The sequence below is a fragment of the Hippopotamus amphibius genome, chromosome 8, assembly GCF_030028045.1.
Source record: "Hippopotamus amphibius kiboko isolate mHipAmp2 chromosome 8, mHipAmp2.hap2, whole genome shotgun sequence".
NCBI lineage: Eukaryota > Metazoa > Chordata > Mammalia > Artiodactyla > Hippopotamidae > Hippopotamus > Hippopotamus amphibius.
In genome coordinates this window covers 46,916,805-46,940,712 of record NC_080193.1, presented here as the reverse complement: position 1 = coordinate 46,940,712, position 23,908 = coordinate 46,916,805, and the positions used below count along the sequence as shown (strand labels likewise).

Genomic DNA, 23,908 nt, shown 5'->3' with positions numbered 1-23,908 from the left:
ATACCTTGCATAAAATGAAAAGCAATACACAAATAAAAGAACAGCAAGAGAAACCCTTGCATAACTGTGACAAAATATTTAAATCTAGAATAGAGAGTTTATTCAAATTTACAAGGAAAACATCACATATCCGAAAGATAAATCAGTAAAGGCTATAACAGAGAAGTCACTTAGCAGAAAATAGAGCAAACAAAAACATGGAACCATGTTCAAGCCTCTCAGTGGTCCAAAGAGGTGCTATTTTATAGCCACTAAAGTAGCAAGTTAGGCAAATGACCACTCAAAGCTGGAAACTGTGGGACAATGCTGGGAAACCCCTTCATGGAGAGAATATTTTATATTGTTACAACTTATTTATAAACCAACACAAAGGAGTCATAACCCAATCATTAGACTCCTAGGATATCTTTTTGCAGAAACTATCTGCTCAGATTTTACAACAGGATTATCTACCACGGCAAACAAAAATAACTTAAGTCTAACAATAGGGAAATGTTTAATGAATTGTGCTTGATTATCTAATAGTCACATAATTATGAAGACTAGAAACATGGAAACTGTTTAGGATTTCATGTGACCAAAAAAAAAAAAAAACAAGACGCAGACTGTAAAAGTGCAAATAAAGGCTACCATCAGCTAGCTGCACAGCTATAATGTACCAGGCACTGTTTTAGGTATTTTGGTCACATTTCACTTAATCTTTACAACACCCTGCCAGGAGAGTTATATTATTCCCATTTTATAGATGAAGATACTAGAGCAAAGAGGTTAAATAAACTGCCCAAGGTCACAGAGCTGGGAAGTTGAGGAGACAGACATGAACCAAGAAAGGAGTCCAATGCTGTGTTTGTAACTACACTGTTCTACCTCTTTTACTTTTTTTATTTCATTATTTGTTTTTAAAGATTTTTTTTTTTGATGTGGACCATTTTTTAAAAGTTTATTTATCTATGTATTTATTGGCTGTGTTGGGTCTTCATTGCTGCACACAGGCTTTCTCTAGTTGCAGCATGCAGGAGCTATTTGTTGTGGTGTGCAGGCTCCTCATTGCCATGGCTTCTCTTGTTGCAGAGCGTGGGCTCTAGGCGCGTGGGCTTCAGTAGTTGCAGCACATGGGCTCAATAGTTGTGGCTCACGGGCTCTAGAGCGCAGGCTCAATAGTTGTGGCACACGGGCTTAGTTGCTCCATGGCATGTGGGATCTCCTGGAGCAGGGATCGAACCCATGTCCCTTGCAATGGCAGGCAGGTTCTTAACCACTGCGCCACCTAGGAAGCCCGTGTTCTACCTCTTTTAGACACACATGATGACTGCGACTAGGTGCTACTATGGATATCTGGGGAGAAACACTGGACTAAATATGCAAATGTGAAATAACTGTGATATGGGAACAGGATTAAAGGCAATTTAATTTTAAAAACCATTGTCTTTAATGCTATATGATCTACCCAATGCAAACAAAACAATCAAGCAATGCACTGGTGAACTCCAATTCTCCATGAGAAGCTTTCATTATATATGTATGTCCTTAGAAAAGGACCTATCCAAAACTACTTCTAATTTCACTCTTTTCTGACAGAATAGAACAGAGGCAGAGAATACAGAAGAGCAGACTGTGGCCATCAGATCACTTACAAGGATGTGGGAGGGAAAGTTCAGGGGGTACAGGAGACCCAGCAGGAAACATGGAATTGCTGAGCTGATGGGAAAGACGGGTACACTTCAAGACTCCTAGGCAAGGACAGGTATACTAAGGAGGGTCTGCCTACATGCTTCCTCTCTTATAATAATCTGAGCTCCTATTTGCTTGCAGTGGGCAAGTATGAAGATAAAAATCAGAGTCCCTGTAGGATCAGCAGAGAGTGCTCTATCCATTTGTCTTTTTGTAAGAACAGGATCAGAAATGCTATGTGGCAACCTAAGGGCAGGTACACTCACACTCTTGCCATCCAGGTGTGTGCGCTGACAGCAAACCAACATAACTTCTTCTCAGGACAGTGAATTAATCACTCTTTCCACAACTATGTCTTCAAGTCTTTTGATTTTACTCGTACTTTTAGGGTGACCTAAATCTTTTTCTGGTCAAATCTCAGATGACACTTTGACCGCTGTCACCTTTCCTAGGTGGCAAATTAAAATACAAGATACTCTGGATTTTATGAAAGTTGGATTAGAAAATCCATGGAGGGTGGGGAAAGCAATGGAACTCCACTCCCCAGACATTCTGTGCTGTTTTTTAAAAGTTGGTTTATAACATGATATGAATGTATGTGTACAACATTTTATTTTGACTTCTGAGAGTGTGCTCACCAACAAAAGTTCAGTTTCCAGCTGTCACTATACTGTTGACTTCCTTTACGCATTTCACCCTCCCTCTGCCATCTTCCCCTCTGGTAACCACTACTCTGAACCATTTTACTCAGTCTTGCTCAGAAGGTCCCTCACTTGGTGGGAGATGACCACCTGCTGCATTTATGCAGATCACAGCTCCCAGATTACGGGTGACACCCGTTCCCCAACTCCATCATCTGGGCAATCGCTTCAGAAGAATATCACACAGAGCTAATTTGTCGTCAAGGCTTTTGAGACATGGAAAGCAAAGCTGGATGCTTCAACAGACCTCAACGTTTTAGGGAGGGAGACTGAGTAGGGCTGGGGAAGGAAGGATGTGAAACAATGCCCTGTAAATCTGATTTTACCGATACTACATTTCAGCCAGACCAGAATCAGTTATGTGCGGAATGATTAATCACTGTCTCCCTGAAATATTCAAGGTCCTGCTGCCTATTCTTAGGATGGAAAAAAAATCTAATGCTGAAATATGACTTTCAGGCTTTTGTTCATTCTATACCCTTTTAACAAAGCAGAACACAAAATTTTGCCTTGGGCTTGGCTGAGTTATGGGGTTTTTCTCCTATGTGGCAAAGCTTCATCCCTCAGCCCCATCGCCAAACGGAGCCCGAGTTATAAGAACCCTGGTAGAGAAGGAAAAATGCAGGTGCTGTACCTAACGCAGCCATTTATCAGATGCAATACCTGCTCTGAGAGACAGGTCTTCTCTTTATATTTATAGAAAAATAGGCACTGCAGGAGAAAATGAATTTAGCTAATGGGCAAATGTGGATGGCTCTGCATGGTGTATGTTTTTGACAAATGTGGCTGATGAATTACAACTTGCCTCCCACACTGCTGGGAGCGGGTAGGGAAGTAGAAGAAGAAATCCTTGGGACATTATCTGGGGCAAAGGCTCCAGCTGGGTCCCCACATACCTTCTCCGCATACTCAGACACAATCTGTTTGATCTCAGCAGAGCAGAGGCCCACGATCTGGCCCACGGAGCTCGCAGTCAGACGGTTCTGCAATCACAGGGAGGGTGTGTTCTCAGGCCGTGTACTGTCTTTCACACAACTGGAAACCCTGAACACTATTACGGCAAAAGAGATGATATTCCCAAGGGAAAAAATAATTTTGCTTTTGCTCATGTGTTCATCAACAGGGAAGGGAGACAAGAAGCCTCAGGACAAAGGTTAAGTCACCTCCCTCCACCTGAGTCATTCAGCAGACAGTTTTAGATTCTTCTAAGACCCTGCATACTCTGGAAAATCATTCTTCACCATTCACATCCCATCCCAAGGGTTTTATTGCTGAGGATCACTAAAAAGAGCCTGAAGGAAACTTGGCAGGCACAGGACGCAGAGAGAAAAACTACAAATGCAAGAGGAAAAGGGATCTCAGAATTCCTGAACTATCTCTTGCCTCCCACAGGGCTTCCCTGCCCTAAAAAGCAATTCTCCTTTCAAGGCATTTGGTTAAACCTTTTGGACAGGTCGTGAGCTCTGGGAAGAGTGAATATAAATTTGGTGCCCTGTCATCTACCTAGATGGCACAGGAAGGAAACAGAAGACAAGGGCTCCTTTGGCATGGGGTGCCACCTGTGGTTACAGAGAGGCAGGGCTGAACCACAGCTCTCCTGCAGAGGCCCTGTGATGCCATCCCAGCTGGGACACTCTTTCTTCACAAGGGTCCTTCAAGTCTCCCTCCTAGAGGTTCCCATGGATGGCAACACAGTGCATGTATAAAAAGGTCCCCAAAAGAAAGATCCCAAGGAAACAGGAAGCAGAGTGCTAAAATGAGAAGGCCCTGAAGCTGGACACTCGGAAGTGGCCACCTCATAGCAGAGGGGGTGGTCCCAAGTCTCCATCTCTACACCACGCCCACCCACACGACCATGCCCGCCTCACCTCCTCCTGTGCCATGGCAGTCATCTTGGTCATCAGGGACTGAATACGCTGCTAAAAGAGGCATGGGGAGAAGTAGCAGTTAGCAGGTCTGACCACACAAGACTAAAGCAGGGTGTCTACACAGGTCTTTGCAGTGGAATCCAAAGGCTGTTTTACCCGGTCTGGTTTTATGGTGAGCCTCATGAAAGGTGACGAAAGGAAACTGAAAGGAGCGAGAAAGGCCAGCCAACAGCAGCTGGTTGTGGGAGGCAGCTGGCCATTCTGGAAAGCTAGGGATGAAAGTGAAATTTCTTCCCAAACGATTTATGCAGAAACCTCAGAGGGGCTACATGGACCACTCACCTCTTCAGCAGCCTGAAGCTCATCTTCCTCGTGGGCATCAGCTTTTTCTGCAGCCGAGAGCCCTGCGGGAAGTGCTGTTTTCTTGTCCTCAGCCTGGAAGGGAAGATGCAAAAACAGCTGAGCACTGCAGTTGGAGATTTGGCAGAGAAAGCACAACACTGAAAAGAAGCATAAGTCTGTGAAAGAGAACACACAGATCTGGACAAGTGACCCAGGCCTGGGAAAGAAGGCAAAATCCAGAAACCCGAGCAGGTGGAGCCTCAGGCCTGGCCCAATGCCCACCTCCATTTCTGAACTGCTCGCTGATGAAATTCCTAGCAGGTCATACACCTTTGCCAGACTTATCCTCACACTTTGATTGGGTCTTCCCCTACCTTAATTCCTGCAAGAGCAGATCACTGCCTTAAGATCACTCCCTTTTTTCCAGTTGAGACCCATTAATGGGATATGAAAGTAATTTAGCAGGTATGATTAGTATCTAAATAAACTAAACAAAAATAACACAACACAACGTATCAGAGTGCACCACAAGTAGTAAAGGATTATGTGCTGCTTTGTGAAACTATTGTTTCTGGGGTTGCGTCTGCATGTGTGTGTAATGTGTGAGTGATGAAAAACAGAATTCTTACTGCCAAGACTGGTCAACAAAGTTTGAAAACCACTGGTCTAAACTGCCTGCCTTGGTGCTCAAGCTCCACGCTATGGACCCAGCTCAGGCTCTCACCGGACCGCACCGCACGCAGGACACCTGGAGTAATGGCTGCTCCCCAAACCTGGGCTGCAAGTCTAGGGTTCTTGGCTTTAGCTCCATCTTTGCCATTCACCAGCTGGCAACCTCAGGCTTACCTTTTCTGGATACTGGGGTCTTGTGGGGTTGAATGAGAGTACTGGCTTCAGACACCGTTCTGAAACCATCCCAATTCTGGGATGTGTTTCTAGAGCAAGCCTATGACTGACCCCAGGGAATGGCCTGAGCACCTGGGGATAAGACTTCCCGTTCAGATGTGCCATCTGCCATGAGAATGAGAAGGCAAGGCCAATGCAAACAATATTTCATGGGCATCTCATGATTTTTCCAATCACAATCAAATTGCCTTATTTTAGAATACAGTCATATAGACATTCTTTTCAGACTTAAAATTATATATTACACATACACATCAAATTCTTATCTACTGGATGCCACATGACACTCAAATCCAGAAAATAAGCTTGCTTTGGAGGAAATGGCTGTTTGGTTAAATGAAAACACAAGTGTGGAAGAAATAATGAGAAAACCAAAAAAGGAGATGTCATAATTAATGCTTAAATGACTGTTAATAATAATAATAGTGATGATGGTTAACACTTGGTAGATGTGCATTATATCCAATGATTATTCTACATCCTTTACATTTCAATCTTCACAACAATGTTGTGAGGTAGTGCAATTTCTGAGCCCATTTTACAGATGCTGTGAACTAAGGCACAACAATTAAGTATGCTGACCAAGATCACACAGTGAAGGGGAGGAGCTAGCATCTGAAACCAGCCAGTCTGGCTTTAGAACATATGCTCCTAGTCGCTGTGGGTGCCCTCCGAGGACTGAGACAAGGACCACAGGAAGCAGAGGGAGGCTGGCGTCAGGGGAGGCTTCCTGGAAGGACTGAGGATGGGAGATCTGGACAGATGAGGGGTGGCAGGAGAACAGCAGGAGGAGTGGTGTCTCATTCAAGAAAACCTGGGCATCAGGTGGGGAATGAGAAAAGGGGTTTTACGAGGTCTCGAGCTGTGGACTCCACTTTTTAAGAGGCCACTGGCCACTTAAGTCAGCACTTTATTATTGAAAAGGCAGTGGATAAGAGCACAGGCTTTGACGTCACACAGATCTGGGTTCGAATTCTTCCTATGGCACTTTAGGAGCTGTGTGATCTTAGCAATCACTGAGCCTCTCTGAACCTGAGCTTCTTGCCCTGAAAAACAGAACTTAGTATCTTCCTCATAGAGCTGTTCAGAAGAGTAAGTGAAAAAATACTCATACAGCCCTAAACAAAGGGCTTGAACACAGGAAAGGGTTGGCAATGTAAGATTTACATGCCTTCCCTGCTGCTGACAATGAAGAATCATGAATAAATATTGATACATACACAAAAAAAATACATGAATGAAGAGAAACCTTTGAGACTCCTTTATGAGGTTATAAAACCCCATCTTGACTTCCTGTTTCTTCCACACCAGGGTTGTCTTAGTACAGGGCCAGCCTGTAATGTATGCTGTGCTCTCTCACTGCCAGCTGCCTGCTCACACCCGTGTAGGGCTTCTCTCATCAGATGAGGAGTGCTCAGGGCCCTGGGAGTGGACTTCATCTCTACAGTTTTAGAATTATTAGAGGCCATCTGTTTGACCCTGGGGCCACGACTTTTCAATCACCCTTCACTTCTAGTCCCACGATGAGCTGTTGCTTCAGTTCCCGGGCCTGCAGAGGCAGCAGGTCAGGGATGATAGGAGGGAGATGTGGGGGCCAAAGGCAGCTGGCACATCCCTGCTGTCCAGGGTTGCCCAAGGACCAGAGCCCTGCCGTCCCATCCCTGCTGAGAGCCTGTCAGTGTCAGACGGGGCAAAGGGGAGGGGCACTTCCATCCCTCAAACATTCTCTCCCACTAGCCAAGCTTTTCTTACCTTCTCTGCTTTGCTCTGGCGAAATCCGTATCTCCTGCAAATCACAAAAAAGGGGAGCTCAATTACTATTAGAAAAATAATTTTGATCACATGCATTTTAGTTGGATTTTTATATGAAAAGCACCAAAGAGAATTTAGGCTATTTGGTGCCTGGAGAATATGTTTCAAGTGCCTAAACCACAAACTATTCCACTGTTTGTGAATAAAGAGCCCACCATTCTATTTGCCATATATACACCATAAATGGAAACTCTTCAGGCAGAGCACAATATTCTCTTTAAGTGCAATTATTACTCTTTGAATCAGAAACTGTATTTCAGATCCACGGTTTAAGCTAAAAGCCTTAAAAATAGCTGTATAACATGTGAATGTGTTTGCTGTAGCTAAACATGTTCTCTAATGACTACTTTCACAAACCTCACGTCCAACCCATTTTTTATTCTCAAACACAATTCAAGCATGATGCCAATAACGTCGCGTGCTCACTTCATACAAGTTTAAATTCAAAGACACTCACAAATGCACTTTAGTCTAAATTAGCTTATTTTCAAGTTCAAATTAATATCTATTTTTTAAAGCAATGCAAAAACCATTCGACCTAAAACAAACCATAATGCGAAACATCCAGACTCATTTACCTTTAATAGTTTATAAGGCAATAAGGTCACACGCAACCATTTAAGAAAAACAAATTAAGGGCTCTTGCCCTGCTCTCACTCACACCTCGCTGCACTTGCTGGGTCTTGTGCTGGCCTATGACCTAGCCTCGGGCCTCCGCGCCCTCTCTTCCTCCCCATCCCTTGTTCAACCTCCTGCTGGCCTGGTCCGCATCTGTCAGTGGCAGGGATTATGGGCCCTCATGGGCACTGTCACTAGGGCCTCCCTTCCACGGCCCCGCCTAACAACCGCTGAGCCTCACCGCCAGCAGCTCACCCTCCCCGTTCCTGTGCGTCGCCCCCTAAGCAGAGCTCTGCACACACTGTGCTATTCTCCTGTCGGCTTCTACCTTCCTATTCACTCCTTACACCTCAGCTCTAAAGCCACCTCTTTTTTGAAACATTCCCAGACTTCGCTTTGGATGTTTTTGGTCATTTCCAAAAGTCAATTCCACTCTCAACCTGAAAATCTCAATGTGGGACCAGTGCTTTTTCTGCCATGTGAAGACTGTAAAGGGAAATACACACTAGAGCACAGGATTTCTTAGAACTTTGCTGACAAATCGCAGGCTTAGTTTGTAGCTGAATCTGGTATACAGGGTGGGTTGGGCAGTAGAACGTCAGGACAATGGGTTCAATTAAAGTCTTCACTCTGGTCCCAGCCAACTGTGTGACATGGGGGAAGTTGCTTCACCTCTCTGAGCTTTGTACCACTGATGTGGGAATGCAAACATGACCTCAAGCCCTGTTTAGACAGCTTCCATAGGATTTCTATCTGTTAGCAATGACGGTATGGGAGGGCTGGAAGGAGACACAAGCTACAGGCTGGGTAGTTTGGGTTGGACATTTTTCAACTGCACAAGTACTCTGCCCTGGCCGATCCACCCCTGTGCCCGTATGTGTTCCCCCTACTTCCTGGACAGCAATCATGTCCAACTGCCTGTTTGCATGTCTGCATCTTTCTCCAAGAGAATGCAGAAACTGAGAAGCCAAAAGTATCACCTGACCTTGCAATAGGTTGTCTTATAACTGGAGAGACCAAAAGTCACTGCTGGGTACACTGTGCCCATTCACTAGGCACAAATCTACAGGCTCACAGTGCAGCAGATCAAAGTGAAAATGTGAGTATCCACCCAAATCCTGGACAGGACCTCACGGCACATTCTGTGAACTGGCTTAGTCAGCACCTAGCATCTTTCTATACTGTGAAGGCAGGAACACAAACAACTCTATTTTCCATACTCCCTTGCACCTGGGGTTCTGAATACCCCTTAGCTTCCATCAATGAGATGCACTTGCTGGAGTCTGGAATGTGCAACAGTTAGAGGAGGAGACAGCAGGAGCATAAAGGCTTCACTGCACTGGTGTGGATCACAGGAGAAGTAACCTGCTTCTGGGGCCAGGAGCTATCACAGCAGCTTTCTGATTTTGGCAGAAGCGGGCGGTTTCTTTGTCAGCAGCTGTAGTACTCCCGACTCCACAGGCTGTTCACTAGCTTCCTGATCATGGGGGCAAAAGCAGCATCCTAGGCAGCCCACATCTCACGTGACGCTCGGGAAGTGACCCTGCTCAGCCTTGATCTCGTCTCTTAACTCCTCCCACCCACCCCTGTAATCCATCCCTTCTGCTGAAACCAGTGGGGAGGTTTTGTGTCCTGAACCAGGGAACACTGACCAACAGAGGATCTCTCCAAAGTTTCCCACTCCTAGGAGTGTCCTTGCACCCTGGGTATTCTTTTGTTTCCCAGGCCTTCAGTCTGTGGAGACCTTTATCACATAAGACATACCCTCAGGCAGGCGGGCCTTGTCTAAGGCCCAGGAACTTTACAGATTTTCCAAATAAAGCAGTAAACAACTAAATCTGAGTAATTCAATTCCCAGGTCCCAGCTAGTTCTGCTTAATGACAGAGGCTCTAGGAAGATTTTTCTGACCACCCAAAACTAGGTTAGGCCTCCAGACATGCACTCTGTGTTGACACCCTTGGGTACAATAATGATGTATGTGCAATCTGTCTGTTGAGCCCTGGAGGAGAGGAAATTTGCTTCATTCACTTTTTTTTCCTTTACATTTTTAAAATTGAGGTATAATTCATATAACATACAATTCACCATTTTAAAATGTATTCTTCAGTGGTTTTTAGTATATTCACTATTTTGTGCAACCACCACTACTGTCTAATTCTAGAATAGCTCCATCACCCTAAGAACTCCATACCTAACATATATAAATAGCAGTTAGTCCAATCTTCCCCTCTCCCCTTCCCCTGGCAACCACGAATCTATTTTCAGTCTCTGCAGATTTGCCTATGCTGAACATTTCCTATAAGTGGAATTACACAACTCGTGGCCTCTTGTGCCTGGCTTCCTTCACTCAGCATGCTTTCAAGGTTCATCAATATTATAGCACGAATCAGCACTTAATGCCTTTTCATGACTAAACAGTATCCCCATGTATGAATAAACCACATTCTATCCATTCAGCAGCTGATGGACACTTGGGTTGTTTCCACTTTCTGACGACTGTGGCTCATGCTGCTATGAATATTCACTTTTGTAACCCCAGTGCCTAGTGCACTGCCTGGCACATAGCAGGTTCTCAATTAACGTTTGCTGAATGAACAAAGAGGCCCACTGACTCTTCTAAAGGCCTCCTTCTCTATGTGACATGGTGGCAATGCTTCCGTGACAAAGAAGAGCTGACCTCAGCTGTCTATCAACGCCTGCCTCATTTGCGCACTGGTCCCATGTCTCTGGGAGACTCTTCCATGTTGTTTGAGCTTCACCAGGAGAACACGATACCCTTTTGCAGCCTATCATCCTCCCCAAGAGCAGGGAGATGCTTCAACTTATTTCTGCTACAAACACATTTACTTCTCTTTCATCCTTCCTAGGCAGGCTGCTCTACCCTACAAACTCCCTTTCCTCTTGCCCTGTCGGCTGGGTCCTTTCCTTTCAAGCGCCAGCCTGACATGCAGTGCCACATGCTCCAGTGTGCTCCTGCCTTTCCCGCTGTTGGCTCTGACCCACCAACCCGACTGACGTCTACACCGTCAGCACCAATGGAGCTCTGACCCTCGTACCACCCAGTCACTTCCTCACACTCTAGACCCAAGACTTGGGTCTTTAACATCAAGGATGTATATTTTCTAGAAGAGAAAAATCCAAAATAAATATTAGAGAGCCACACATATAACTTCAAATTAGTACTCGCATACCCAAGGTATTCCGAACATACTTAAACATATTCCAATAACTAAATAAAGGATGGATTTAAAAAAAATTAAATTTAACGTAATTATTAAAATTCTGTTCCTGAGTCACACCAGTCACATTGTAAGCGCTCAACAGTCACATGTGGCTACTGACTACCATACTGGACATCAGTTCTAGAAAACAAACTAACTTTCTGCCCTAGGGCAAATTAAGATAGATATCAAATTATCTGGAATCCGGAACTAATCAGGGACATAAAAAAGCCCTAAATACTAAGGACTGTGGATTCTGTTCTTTGTTCATTCAATAAGCATTTACTAAACACCTTCCATGAGCATGTCATGGGCCTTCAGAGGCGACACACGGTTGGGAGAGACATGTCATATGCACTTAAAATGCATTTCCCCACACTGGCAGTTTCATAGTGTAGTTAGTTGTTTAAGTTAGCTCCTAAAAGTTGACGGGACCCATAATATAAGCGAAATACTATAAAGATACAATTGTGTTGAAGTCTAAAATCAAAACTATGAGTCTTATTTTTCCAACAACATTACATTTAAATAAATATACCCAACATGTTTTTAACAAGACACACAGTCCTTAAGGCCCTCAGCAAAGTTGGCCAGGCTCAAAGTCTAGCCTTATTTGAGCAACTCAAAGTCAAAAAAGGGAGAAAAAACTGGGATGCCGGCCTCAAAGCCAGATGCTCTGTGGGCCTAGGCTGATGAGTGACCTCTAACCCCAAAGAGGAAACACTTTTTCAGACCTTCTTACTCTAGGAGTCAAAGTATTTTCGCTCTTATCAAGAGGTGAGATGAAGAGGAAGACAGGAGCACTAACAACAGAAAAGGGATTAGGATTCCTAGGTGGGGATGAGCAGGGAGGAGCGCAGTGAGGCCCAGAGGCAGCAGGGGGCAGCCTTGCCTGACTAGGAAGGGAAGGGAGGACGGTAAGGTTTCTCATACAGGGGCTGGAGGGAGGGCTAGAGCTGGGGGTAATGAGAACATAGGGACAAGGAGAACTGAAAGGAGAGGTTCAGGATAGGCTCCTCATTTGAATCTAAAGGTCATATTTAAGGGCATTTGAGAACTAACAACTGCTGCTGCTAAGGATGATGAGGATGAAGATGGTGATGACGGTGGTGATGGTGGTGGTGGTGGTGGTGATGATAGTGCTGGTGGTGACAGTGGTGGAGATGAAGATGACAGTGGTGGTGGTGATGATGGTGGTGATGGTGATGGTGGTGGTGGTGGTAATGGTGGTGGTGGCGGTGATGGCGGTGGTGGTGGTGATGATGGTGGAGGTGGTGATGATGGCGGTGGTGGTGGTGGTGATGGTGATGATGGTGCTGGTGGTGACAGTGGTGAAGATGAAGATGACAGTGGTGGTGGTGGAGGTGATGATGGTGATGGTGATGGTGGTGGTGGTGGTGGTAATGGTGGTAGTGGCGGTGGTGGTGGTGATGGTGGTGATGATGGTGGAGGTGGTGATGATGGCGGTGGTGGTGGTGGTGATGGTAATGATGATGGTGCTGGTAGTGACAGTGGTGAAGATGAAGATGACGGTGGTGGTGGTGACAGCAGCTAATAGCTGACATTTACTGTTTTCTACATGGGACAAACTGTTCAAAGTCCTTCATAAAGACATTGTTATGTAATCCTCATGTGATGGGAAAGCTCTCCATGCAGTGGAGAGTATTGACCAGAACCCTAAGGGAAGAGTATGACAGACAGAAGAATACTTTTGGGGGCTGTAAGTTTTATCCAATTTACTCTGTCAGTTGTAATAACCACTCTCTGCTTGTTTAGTCTCAGACCAAACAACCAAGGCTGGGCCTGTCTTCCGAAAACCAAGAACCAAACTCTCACCGGAGGCTCAAACAACATTTGCAGACAATAATGACGACATGCTTTTGGAGTCCAACAAAGCTGAGTTCGAGTCCCAGTTTGAGGCTCTTACTAGGTTTTACCAGTTAGTAGTTGACCTTGGGCAGGTTATTTTTTAACCTTTCTGAATGCTGTCGTCATCATTCCTAAAGAGGTTAATGAGCTGAATAAACCATCAGGATTCTCCACCTTCACAAACTCACCCTCTCTTTACCAGAAAAGCTTAAAAAAAAAAAAAAAAAAAAGGCAAAATAACCCCATCTCCTGGAAAACAAACCAAAAAAAAAAGGCTTCACTGAACACCCACCCCAGGCTTAGACATCAGGAGTCAGCACGACCCCACCAGCAAGCGCTAAGGCTAGTACTGAGACACAGACCGGCTATTGGAAAAAATGGAGGTGTGAACAATACAAACTCACAAACCACACTTCCCTAAGTTCTCTCTGGCTCTGGAACACGTGACACTCACAAGAGGCTGTCTCTCCAGCTCTGGATCCCCCAGACCAGTGCAGCCTCGTCTGCCCTCTTGCAGCCGGCGGGTGGCAGGAAAGTCCCCGTCCCAGTCCAGGTGCACAGGGCCCCCACACCCTGAACGGTCCCACACTTGGTTGTTGTTGCTGGCGTGAAATTCTTAATGATTAATCATTATTCATGATTCTTAGGGGGCCTAAGGGGCCCTGCAAATTACATAGCGGGTCCAGAGGTGCCTGACTCAGAAGAAGCTCAATTCACAGCAACAACTGGGGAGCTGTGGGGCAGCCCTCAAACCCAGGTCAGGGCCAGAACTAACAACTTCCTCTGAAAGAAACAGACTAGCTTTCATTCTCAGGAAGAAAGGGTCTGAGCCCACATTACTCTCTCAAAAACAAACAAACAATGGCAACTGCGATTCCATTTGAGAGATGCAGTAAGTAAGGCAGTTAAGCCTTAACTTCCCTCTGGTTCTCTCCAGTACCCTTGAGGGAGAAGCCACAGGAGGCTCACTCGGAGATGCTAGTGGCAGTGCCATTAGCTCCAGCCCCGCAGTGAGGGCTGGGTTATGAGCAGAGCAGCACACAGCAACCACTGCGAGCAGAGGGGAAGGAAGCACCAGGAGACATACTCACATCAAGGAATCAGTGACCCTAAGTGGAAAATGCAGGACATAAAAAAAGGTTAATACCCAGAGTCAAGCAAAAAATTCAATGAGGAGAAGCACTTCCGTCTGTGTGCGTGTCTGTGTGTGTGTGTGTAACTGAAAACTGCGGCTGTAAGAATTGTTTTTTTTTTAATTTTAGAGAATTTTTAAGAAGGGACAAGACTACTTCTAAATCCTTCATTTTCCTGGTCAGAACAATGCTTTACAGGAAACCAAAACTATTACTCTAACACACACAAAAAAACTCCTGTAACTGCTTCTAATTCCTTAGTTTACCTGAAGATGTTCGCAGAGGGCAGGGGCATGAATGGCAGCCCACCCGAGCCTCCACGAATGCCCCACACTCCCCAGCTCCCCAGAGAGGGCAGAGCCAGGGTGGGGGAGGAACTTCAAAGATCAGGCTTCTACCACCATCACAGAAGCTACCCACGGAAACTGGGCGAATTCAACACCAGGGAGAAAAGTCCCCAGTGCTGGAAATCACAGGCCAAACACTGTACACGCAATCAGGTGAAAACCAACCAAGTTCATCCCAATGAAGCGATTTAAATTAGCTTTTCTTTTCAATGGTTTTATAAACCAGACACTTTAGGCTGGGACCCTTTGTTACCTGCCATATTCCAAAAGCGTAGCGTGGATCCGTGATTCTTCATCCAGCAGCTCCTCTGCTCCCTGCTGGCGTTTGTATTTCCGATGGGGCTTGTAAGCATCCTAAGAAGTGGATGAGGCAGAGTTACGGAGTGTGAGGAGGCTGGTCCAGCCTGTCAGGGGTGGGGGTCCTTCCCTATGGCGGTGGGTGTGCAGCTCCCCTGCAGGAGAACAGCTGGCCCGGATGGCTGCCTTCACGGAGTCTGCCCGTTTCCTTTTTATATTGTAGCAAATATTTCCACCCCATCTATTACTTGTCAACTTTGTTTAACCTTGTTGGGTTTTTTTTTTTGTCCTACGACATTTTAATATTTCACGCAATCAAACTTATCAATCATCTTACTTCCTAATCCAGGGATTGCAGAAAAAAAAAAGCTTTTTTTTGTATGTTATTTTTATATTTAGCCTTTTAATCTATTCAGAACCTTTTTTGGGGGTATTGTGAGAGGTAGGTATCTATAGATATATGTTTTTCTCTGAATGGAAAATTAAGAATCCCAACATCATCGATTTAATAGTCTATCCTTTCCTTGATTTAAAATGGCTACTGTATATATATATATATAATACACGTACCAATATTATCCTCTTCAATTCCTCTTGCTTTATGAGTCTTTATCCTGTCTCCACTATTCTTTTCTCAAACTTCCTGGCTATTCTTATACATTTTCTCTTCCAGATGAATTCTAGTATCAGTTTGTCGAGTTCATTATGAAAAACTATTGAGCTTTGATTAGAATCATACCAAATTTATACATTAGTTTGGGAAGAACCAACATCTATATAATATTGAATCTGGCCTTGAAAAGCAAGATTTATCTCTTTATTCAAACTTTTTTTATTCCTTAATAAAATTTTCCAGAAAAAAATACAAATTATCCACAGTCACTACATAATCAGACCTTTCTACCACTCAGAGACATAAACCGTGCAACAATCACGGATATAATCTAGAATGCTTAAAAAAAGTTAACCAAGCATGCTTAAAAAAAAATTCTCTCATGGCATAGAAATCTCTGTTTCTCAAATTCTAATACCAGAAAAGGTAAGTAGATACAAACCCTTCAGAGATATATATCTTTTTACAAAAGTGTTTTCAGGTTTATCTCAAAAAACTTATAAAAACACAAACACTCTACAAACTTTCAACGACTTTTTAAATTATTAGAGTATTATTTAGTTATAAATGTAGAAATAAATATGGACCTATTTTGTGTAGGACACATTCTGAAATTGCATACATATATCTATATATATGAAACATCTATCTATCTACCTACCTACCTACCTACCTACCTAACTCCTAAACAAAGTACATGTCATGTAGTAGGTGCTCATCTTCACCCTCAGATGACCTGGTTTGTCATTCTACCCCAAATGAGTGTCCTTCTTGACTGCCAAATTGGCATCAAACAATACCTTAATAATATTGGCTCAGGGCTCTGGGTGCAAACAGGCAGCTGTCTGTGCAAGGTATTCCAGTTTGCCCCTGGATCTTCTCTCCTCCACTGTCAGAGTTCACCACACCTAATCCCTACCTGGACATCACCAGGACAAGCATTACTATCAGGTTTCTCCAGATGGTGATATTTTTATGCTAATTAGAACTACTCTCCTCTTGATAATTCTGGTTAACATTACTATTATTTCACTTTTTATCATGCAAGGTTTCAAACATACAGAGAAACATCCTTTCTGTAACATACATAATCTCCACAATTTTGTGGAAAAGGAATGAAACAGATTCTGGGATGATCCTGGAGGGTTGTTCTTGCAACTTGCTGCCACAAATATTCCTAGTTTGCTGCTGGTGCCTACATGAACAGGAAGCTATAAATAACATAAAACAGATTTATGGGGAAATGAAAAACATAATAAACCCATATGACGTCAGTTACCACGTACGATTTAATTTCCACAGAGCTCTACTATTACAGCAGCACTATATAATTGAGCTTAAATGCTACCTTCCTTAGTTACCATTCATAGAGTCAATGACCCCAGACAGGAAACTGGATTCTAAAAAAGGACTGACTCCAAAACAATAGCATACTGAAACCAACAGCCATAAGGACCTTTTATTCTGCCAAACAACGACAATGTTGGCCTTTGTGTAATTATTCCTTATACTTTAAAGCACTTCATATACATCTCATCTTTTACATTTTATAACTACACCATGAGATAGAAGCAGGGTAGATGCTATTACCTCCACTTTGCTACTAACGAAGCAGAGATTAAATAATTCACCCCTTAGTTACAGTGGGCAACCCCTTCACAAAATAACCAGTGGGCAGCGCAACAGCCACCAACAGCCACTACCCTCCAGGGCTTCAGGGGGCTGGACCACACCCAGCTCAGCAGGAAGCACATCTCATTATCCCTGGGCTCACTGGCAGCCCAAATCCGACTCTAACAGACACACCTCCACCCACCGGCGCCTGAACAAACGGTGCCTTCTACCTAAAGGGGCTCCGTTGACGTTCCCACCAGCAAGGGCAGGGCCCTGAAACACCCCATGAGAAAAAGTTATTATACCTGGGACAAATAAATTTGCTTTCTTCATTTTCACATTAACAACCACCACCACCACTACAAAAAATAAGCCCCTGGGAACTGAGTGAAGGGAATGATGAGACAGACAGATGGCAATAACATCTATGGGTAGGAAAGTTAGCTGGGGAGGCAGGGTTTTCTCCAGACCACCCTCAACCTTGTTTGTCCTCTATTCTCTTTTACATGAGCTCCGCTATGCAGGCCTGTCTTATGCTCTTTGAGGTCTGGCACAAGCCCCACTTCAGGTCCCCTTGAGTCTGTACCAAACAGTGTAACTCGGTGGGTAAGAACGAGGTCACTGTTTTGTATAAATGAGCCAAGCTGGCTTCTGTCTAGGTTTATTTCTGCACAGCAGGCTGAGACCCACAGCTCAAAATCCTCCAGCGCCAACCTCAAACTTTTCACAGACCCGATTATTTAGGCCCCACTAAGCAGAGTTTAGCTGTTTACAGCCTGTCCATGCAGCATGCTCCACAACACTGCACCTGACATTTGCGAACCACAGATAGGATAAGCACCTTGGCCATAAAGACCCCAGGCTGTGGCTGCCCTTCAAGTATCTCTAGCCAGCCCTGCCCCTGGGGTTCCCGCGCTTGCTTTCCTCCCCTTCTGGATGATGGCCCCTGCGCCCAGGTCTCGGGATGGCTGCACCGTGAGGGCCTCCCCACCCTGCATGCAAACCTGTCAAAGTGTCGCTCAAATAGAGCCTGTGTGTGCTACTGCCACCCCTGTCACATCTTTTCCCTTGATGAGCCCCAAAATCCCTTGAATCCCTTACAGCTGCAATGCCCCTGCTTTCACCTCACACCCTAGAATGTGGTCTGGCACACAGTGAGCGCTCAATCACTATTACTGAGTGAATATATGGAGTCAGACAGACAGGGATTTAATCCTTGCCCCATTACTACCTGTCTGATTTGGGACAAATTACTTTAACCTCTGAGGTTTTCCATCTGTAAACAGGTATATGGAGGGAGTCGCAGGATTAGTCAATCTACTTAACATTATCTGACACACATTAAGGGCTAAAATATACATACATATCCTCACAGCGTTTCCTATGGAAGAACACAGCGGAGGTACAGTTTTAAATGACCTGGTCTCTTAGGGGACCAATAAGAAGTCTTTTATTTGTCCTCTGTTCCTTCTGTTCTCATACAAAATTCTAAACATTACCAAAAATGCCCAACAAACAGTAAACAAATATATCTTTGGGGGCTCTGCGTAAAATTTCACTGCTACTCTTTACTCAAGGTTGAGAGGGAATAAGAGACTTCACTGCACAGGTCAGATACTTCATGAATACGCAAAGCTGACAGCTCAGAAGAGGAGGAAGTAGGCTGTACAACAGAACATTAGGTGAGACAAATGAGTGATTACGATTGTGATGTGAAAGTGGAAGGGGTAAGGGGAGGCCTGTCCTGGGGTGGCAATAGTTTCGCTTTCTTTTATGTCCTTTGAAAATACCACCTCCCACCAAGCAGGCCTTGACAAACCAGCCAGCTATTCTATAAAATGGAGGCATGGAGAAGTCAAGAAAAGAACACATTTCAAAGGAGAAGCAGAAGTACTGGGAATAATCCCCAGAAGCAAGAAAAATGAGGCCAAGACAAAAAGACAGAATACCCAAAGGGGATGAGCTCAGAAGTTATATGTTCACACAGCAGCCTTTCTGCCAGGCAATCTGGCAACAGGTACTAACGGACTGAGCATAACCTCTGAACCAATTCCACTTCATGGAATGTAACCCAAGTAAATAAAGGTAAAAGAAAGAATTTAGCTATGGGGATGTCCTACATAACAGCCAACCCCCCCCCCCAAACAAACAAATCCAAAAACACACAAACTAAGCTAGTTAAATTAGTACCACACAATGAGTGATGTACAGCCACTAAAAATGCTATGAAGGTATATTTATTGGCATGGAAATATATCCTTGATCATATTGTAAAGCAAAATAAGCACACAACAAAACAGAACGTACAGTATCATGCCATTTTTTTGTGACCTCTAATTCTCTATATTGATATCCATAACTCTGTATTTCCTACTTGGAATATCAGTGGTAATCCCTGGCTGGTGGTATCATGGTGATTTAGTCTTCCTACTTTCTCCATTTCCTAATTTTTCATTATTATTACTACAGTCCTAGGATAGAAGAAAAACAACTTTCGCAAAACAAAACAAAAAAAAATCAGGCACCAAAAAAATAGATGAGCTACATAACTAAGGATGAATGCAAAAAATTGGAATAGTCCTACAAAGATGGCTAAAGATAAGAATAAGCTAAAAATTTTTGAAAAATATTACAATGTTTAATATTTACTTTTAAGAAGAGGTTCTATCTAAGCAAGAGTAAGTAAAGTCTGCTTGCTGAGGCACAATGATAACATGTTAATAGATGGGAAAAAAAGACAACACGACGATCTCCACTTGGCACTCATTCTCCAGCTGGAAAAATGGTCTTCAAATGGGCAAAGGCAGAGCAGATGCGCTCATAAGGGCAGAGCACCCAACCACTCTGCATGCATTTGAGTCTCTGGGACCCTGATAAATAATATCCCAGGATCCTGAAATCAGTCAGGAACATTACTGCAAAGTCAGTGTCAGGGATGTGTGGGAAATCAGAGACCAGGTGAAGAGTGAGAAAACCAGAGAAGCACCAACACCTGTTGTGTTTGAGGAGCCAGATGTAAAATCAAAGCCTGGCTCCCTCTACTCAGCTCTGCAACTGTGCAGGGAATTTATTAATTTCTGAGTTTCAACTTCCTGACTTATAAAATGGAAAAACAACACACAGGTCATTGAGTTCTGCTGAGGAGTACATGAGATAATGCTTGTAAAATGCCTAATTAGGCACCAAGCCCATAGAAGGCACCCAATCAGTACACGGCAGCTACATGCATATTTTATAAAAGGCTGGGTCTAGAAACCTGGCAGCGCATGCTCGACCGAATTTTAATCCTTAATTTACCTGTCAGGATTTAAATTTGAGATTCTAGATTTGTCAGTAAGGGGCAGGTAAGAAACAGTGATGGGCCATCTGAAGGGCAAACTGGCGAGACGCTGGAAGGAGAAGAAAACATTCTTGAGAACCTGAGACTTGCAAAGAGCCACAGTCTTGGTCCTCTAGGGAAGACTTCATTCCCTTTACGAGGGGAGGGACTCTCCTTGGGGACAGTGATAGCAAACAAAATCCAGCAAGCTGTTCTGTGTCTTGTACTGACTCCCAAGAAGAAGACAGGGACATGGAGCCCTGGAGTCTCTGACAACCTCCTGGGACTGCCACTCCAAGGCTGAGAGGAAGCATGTGCAGAAGTTGTGGGCAGGAAACATGGAAGCTAATGGCCACAGAGCTCAGCTAAGAAACTTAAGAAGACAGCATCTGGAAACGAGGAGTATTTTCAGTAGACAGAGAAAGAAAACAAACAAACAAAGCCCAAAGGCCACTCTGGCCATCCATAAAAATTTTTTATCATTCCTGCTGCAGATGTATTGACGGTCAACTGAGGCATAAGTTCACACGCAAAAAAGGAAGTAAACTAAGCAATTTGAACTATTATCAAAGAGATGTCCAACTTTTTTTTCATTTTTCTTTATCTTGATATTATTTCCTAATGAGTGCAAACAGCATTTTATCTAGCATTTTACTGCATACTGGCTCTATCATCACCAATGTGACCTTGGGCAACCTACATAACTGATCTGTGCCTTAGTTTCCTCATCTGTCAGAAAATGTTATTACTTCATAGGGTCGTTGTGAGGACTCGATTAAGTTATATACAGATGCTTAGAACAATGTTTGGGCACTATATATTTGTCACTGTCATTATCTTCTTAAATTCCATTAAAAATTTAAGTCACATGGCCAAGCAGAAGATGATTAAAACTTTAAAAACTCCATTACAAACAAGAAGAAGAAATAACGTGTCCTCAGAGGCCTGAAATGTTTAATAGGTAAAGAGACATCAGGCCCAGCTGCATTGACAGGATGATCAACAGCTACACTGGCATTTTATTCTTGGTGCTACGGTCAAAAAATGTAATGTTTCTCACTCTACCCAGGGCTCCGAGTGAGATTTACACATGAAGATATTCAATTAAACATTAAATATTTTTCACACTATTGATACTATGTATAAAATGCATAACTAATGAGAACCTACTGTATAGCACAGGGAACTCTACTCAGTGCTCTGTGGTGACCTAAATGGGAAGGAAATCCAGAAAAGAGGGGATATATGTATACATATGGCTGATTCACTTTGCTGTACAGTAGAAATTAACAACACTGTAAAACAACTATACTCCAATAAAAATAAAATAAAATAAAAAAAAACCAACAGGCTGAAAATATATAAAAAAAAAGAAAAATGAATTAGACTTTATAAGATTTGATACAGTAATATAAACCTGCAGGATTTCCTACGTGGTGCAGTGGTTAAGAATCTGCCTGCCAATGCAGGGGACACGGGTTCGAGCCCTGCTCTAGGAAGATCCCACATGCTGCGGAGCAACTAAGCCCATGCACCACAGCTATTGAGCCTATGCTCTAGGGCTCGTGAGCCACAACTATTGAGCCCATGTGCCACAACTACTGAAGCCTGTGTGCCTAGAGCCCGTGGTCTACAACAAGAGAAGCCACAGCAATGAGGAGCCTGCGCACCACAATGAAGAGTAGCCCCCACTCGCCGCAACTAGAGAAAGCCCATGTGCAGCAATGAAGACCCAACACAGCCAATAAATAAATAAATAAATAAATAATATAAATTTGTAGTTGTAACTTTGGAAAAATAAACTTCCTACAGTTTCTTAATAAAAAAAATTAAATATTTTTTACTTTATTGTTTTTGAATAGGTAATACACAGACTTAGTATAAAATTCAAATAGTACAGAGTCCCTTCCTCTCCTGCCCCTGGCTCCCCAGCTTCCTGTATCAGAGCTAATGCTGTCATCTAATTCTCAGATCTTTCCAGAAATGAAGCATCATTTAAAACAAGGGAAAGCAACAGCACACCCAACCAATTAAATGGTTATTATTTGTCATGAAAAGTATAATTCTAATTCACTATAAAAATGCCCATTAAAAACACAGAAGAAATATGTCTAAGCATCAAAACTGGCTGCTTCTGTGTTGTTAGATTAAGGTCGATTTTCTTCCTCTGATCTATCAATGTTTTTAAAGAACACTTTAAAGATGTTCTAAACTGAACATCTATTTCACAAACAGGAAAAAAGTTACTCCGCTTTTCTTTCATGTCCTCTTATTGTCATTAGTTAAAACTGACTCCAAATCTGAAAACAGCACCTGGCTTCAGAGTGTAACTACCTTAAAGGTTTCCCATTCCTCCCATTTCCAAAATGAAATTGTGGAAAAGATACAAATTATCACCATAAACTGACAAAGACTTTTTTGTTTTAAATGAGCATTTCATGTCTTTCACCATCAAACTATTGTTATTCTTTTTACAGTAATCACCTGGGGAGACCACACATTTATTCTTAAAGTAAAAACAAATTGCAGAATAACTACACATTATTTTCTAAAGAAAGAGAATTTACACCCAGGCACTGAGGCTCCATTCCCATCAGCTCAAGTAGGAAGGCTGGGAGGTGAGGAGGGGGTGAGAAGGGGATAGTCTTTACAAGGTTCTGCGGGGCTCTCCTGTGTTTTGAAAAGGCCCAAAGCTCTCCTCTGGCTCCTGCGCTGGGGAACTGGGCACGTGAGTGCAGACCCCGTGGTTAAGAAACACTGCACATGCAGACAAAGGCTGCCCCAGAGTTTCCCACACAAAGCTCAGAAGCTACTCTGCCTTTCCGAAGCCATCAGGGCGGTGGTAACCTCAGTGCATCAGCTCCAGTTCGTCATCTGCTCTTTGGAGCTATGTGAAGTGTACAGCTGCCACTGGCACAAACAAGGACGGGCTGTGAGTCTGGAAAAGTGGAACTGAGAGAAACACAGGGCAGTGGCTGCATTCTACCCTGAACGCTGGCACCGGATACTGGGCAGGAGTGGCAGGCAGGGCCGCCCTCACACACGCACCTGAGTTCACCTCCTGGGCAATCCTGGCAGAGAGGAACCTCGGGGGGCAGGGGCTTCTGTGATCTAAATCAAAGGGTGACTTGGAGGCTATGACCCTATGCTCTTCTCTCACAGAAGAACTCGGGCAGGGAACTCACTGAGAGGTCAACAACTGTCTTGATGGCCTTTTCTTTTCTCTTGATGAAGTCATCATCCTGCAAGACAAGACAACACAGGGATGAGACAAATCTTCTTGCGTAAAGGCTGAAACTCAACTGAACTGCTCAGCGGTCTGTCTTAGAAAGTGAATTCTCATCACAGCTTTGCCGGAAGAAGTCTCAATTTTCTAACAAATTGGAATATGTTCTGCATAGGAAGTGCTAGGGCTCTGCAGGTGGTTCCGAAACAGATCCCTATAGCCGGTAAGAAAAAGGGGGACCACAGGGTGCCATGATGAAGACAAGCGTTCTCACTTCAAATCCTTATGAGCTCTGAAACCTCAGCAAGTTACCTAACCTCTAAGCCTCAGCTTCTCCACCTATAAAATGG

General features: G+C 43.8%; 1 protein-coding gene across 2 annotated transcripts in view; it reads right to left on the bottom strand.

The window, feature by feature from the left end:
• Nucleotides 1-23,908, bottom strand: part of CCDC93 (coiled-coil domain containing 93) — an 89,659-nt gene that overhangs the window by 48,302 nt on the left and 17,449 nt on the right. For both annotated transcript variants that reach the window (XM_057745279.1, XM_057745278.1), the window contains exons 6-11: nucleotides 23,518-23,574; nucleotides 14,743-14,843; nucleotides 7,241-7,274; nucleotides 4,583-4,675; nucleotides 4,241-4,291; nucleotides 3,269-3,355 (exon numbers count right to left, since the gene is read on the bottom strand). In XM_057745279.1, the coding sequence (XP_057601262.1) occupies nucleotides 3,269-3,355; nucleotides 4,241-4,291; nucleotides 4,583-4,675; nucleotides 7,241-7,274; nucleotides 14,743-14,843; nucleotides 23,518-23,574 (423 nt within the window). The remainder of the gene's footprint in view (nucleotides 1-3,268; nucleotides 3,356-4,240; nucleotides 4,292-4,582; nucleotides 4,676-7,240; nucleotides 7,275-14,742; nucleotides 14,844-23,517; nucleotides 23,575-23,908) is intronic.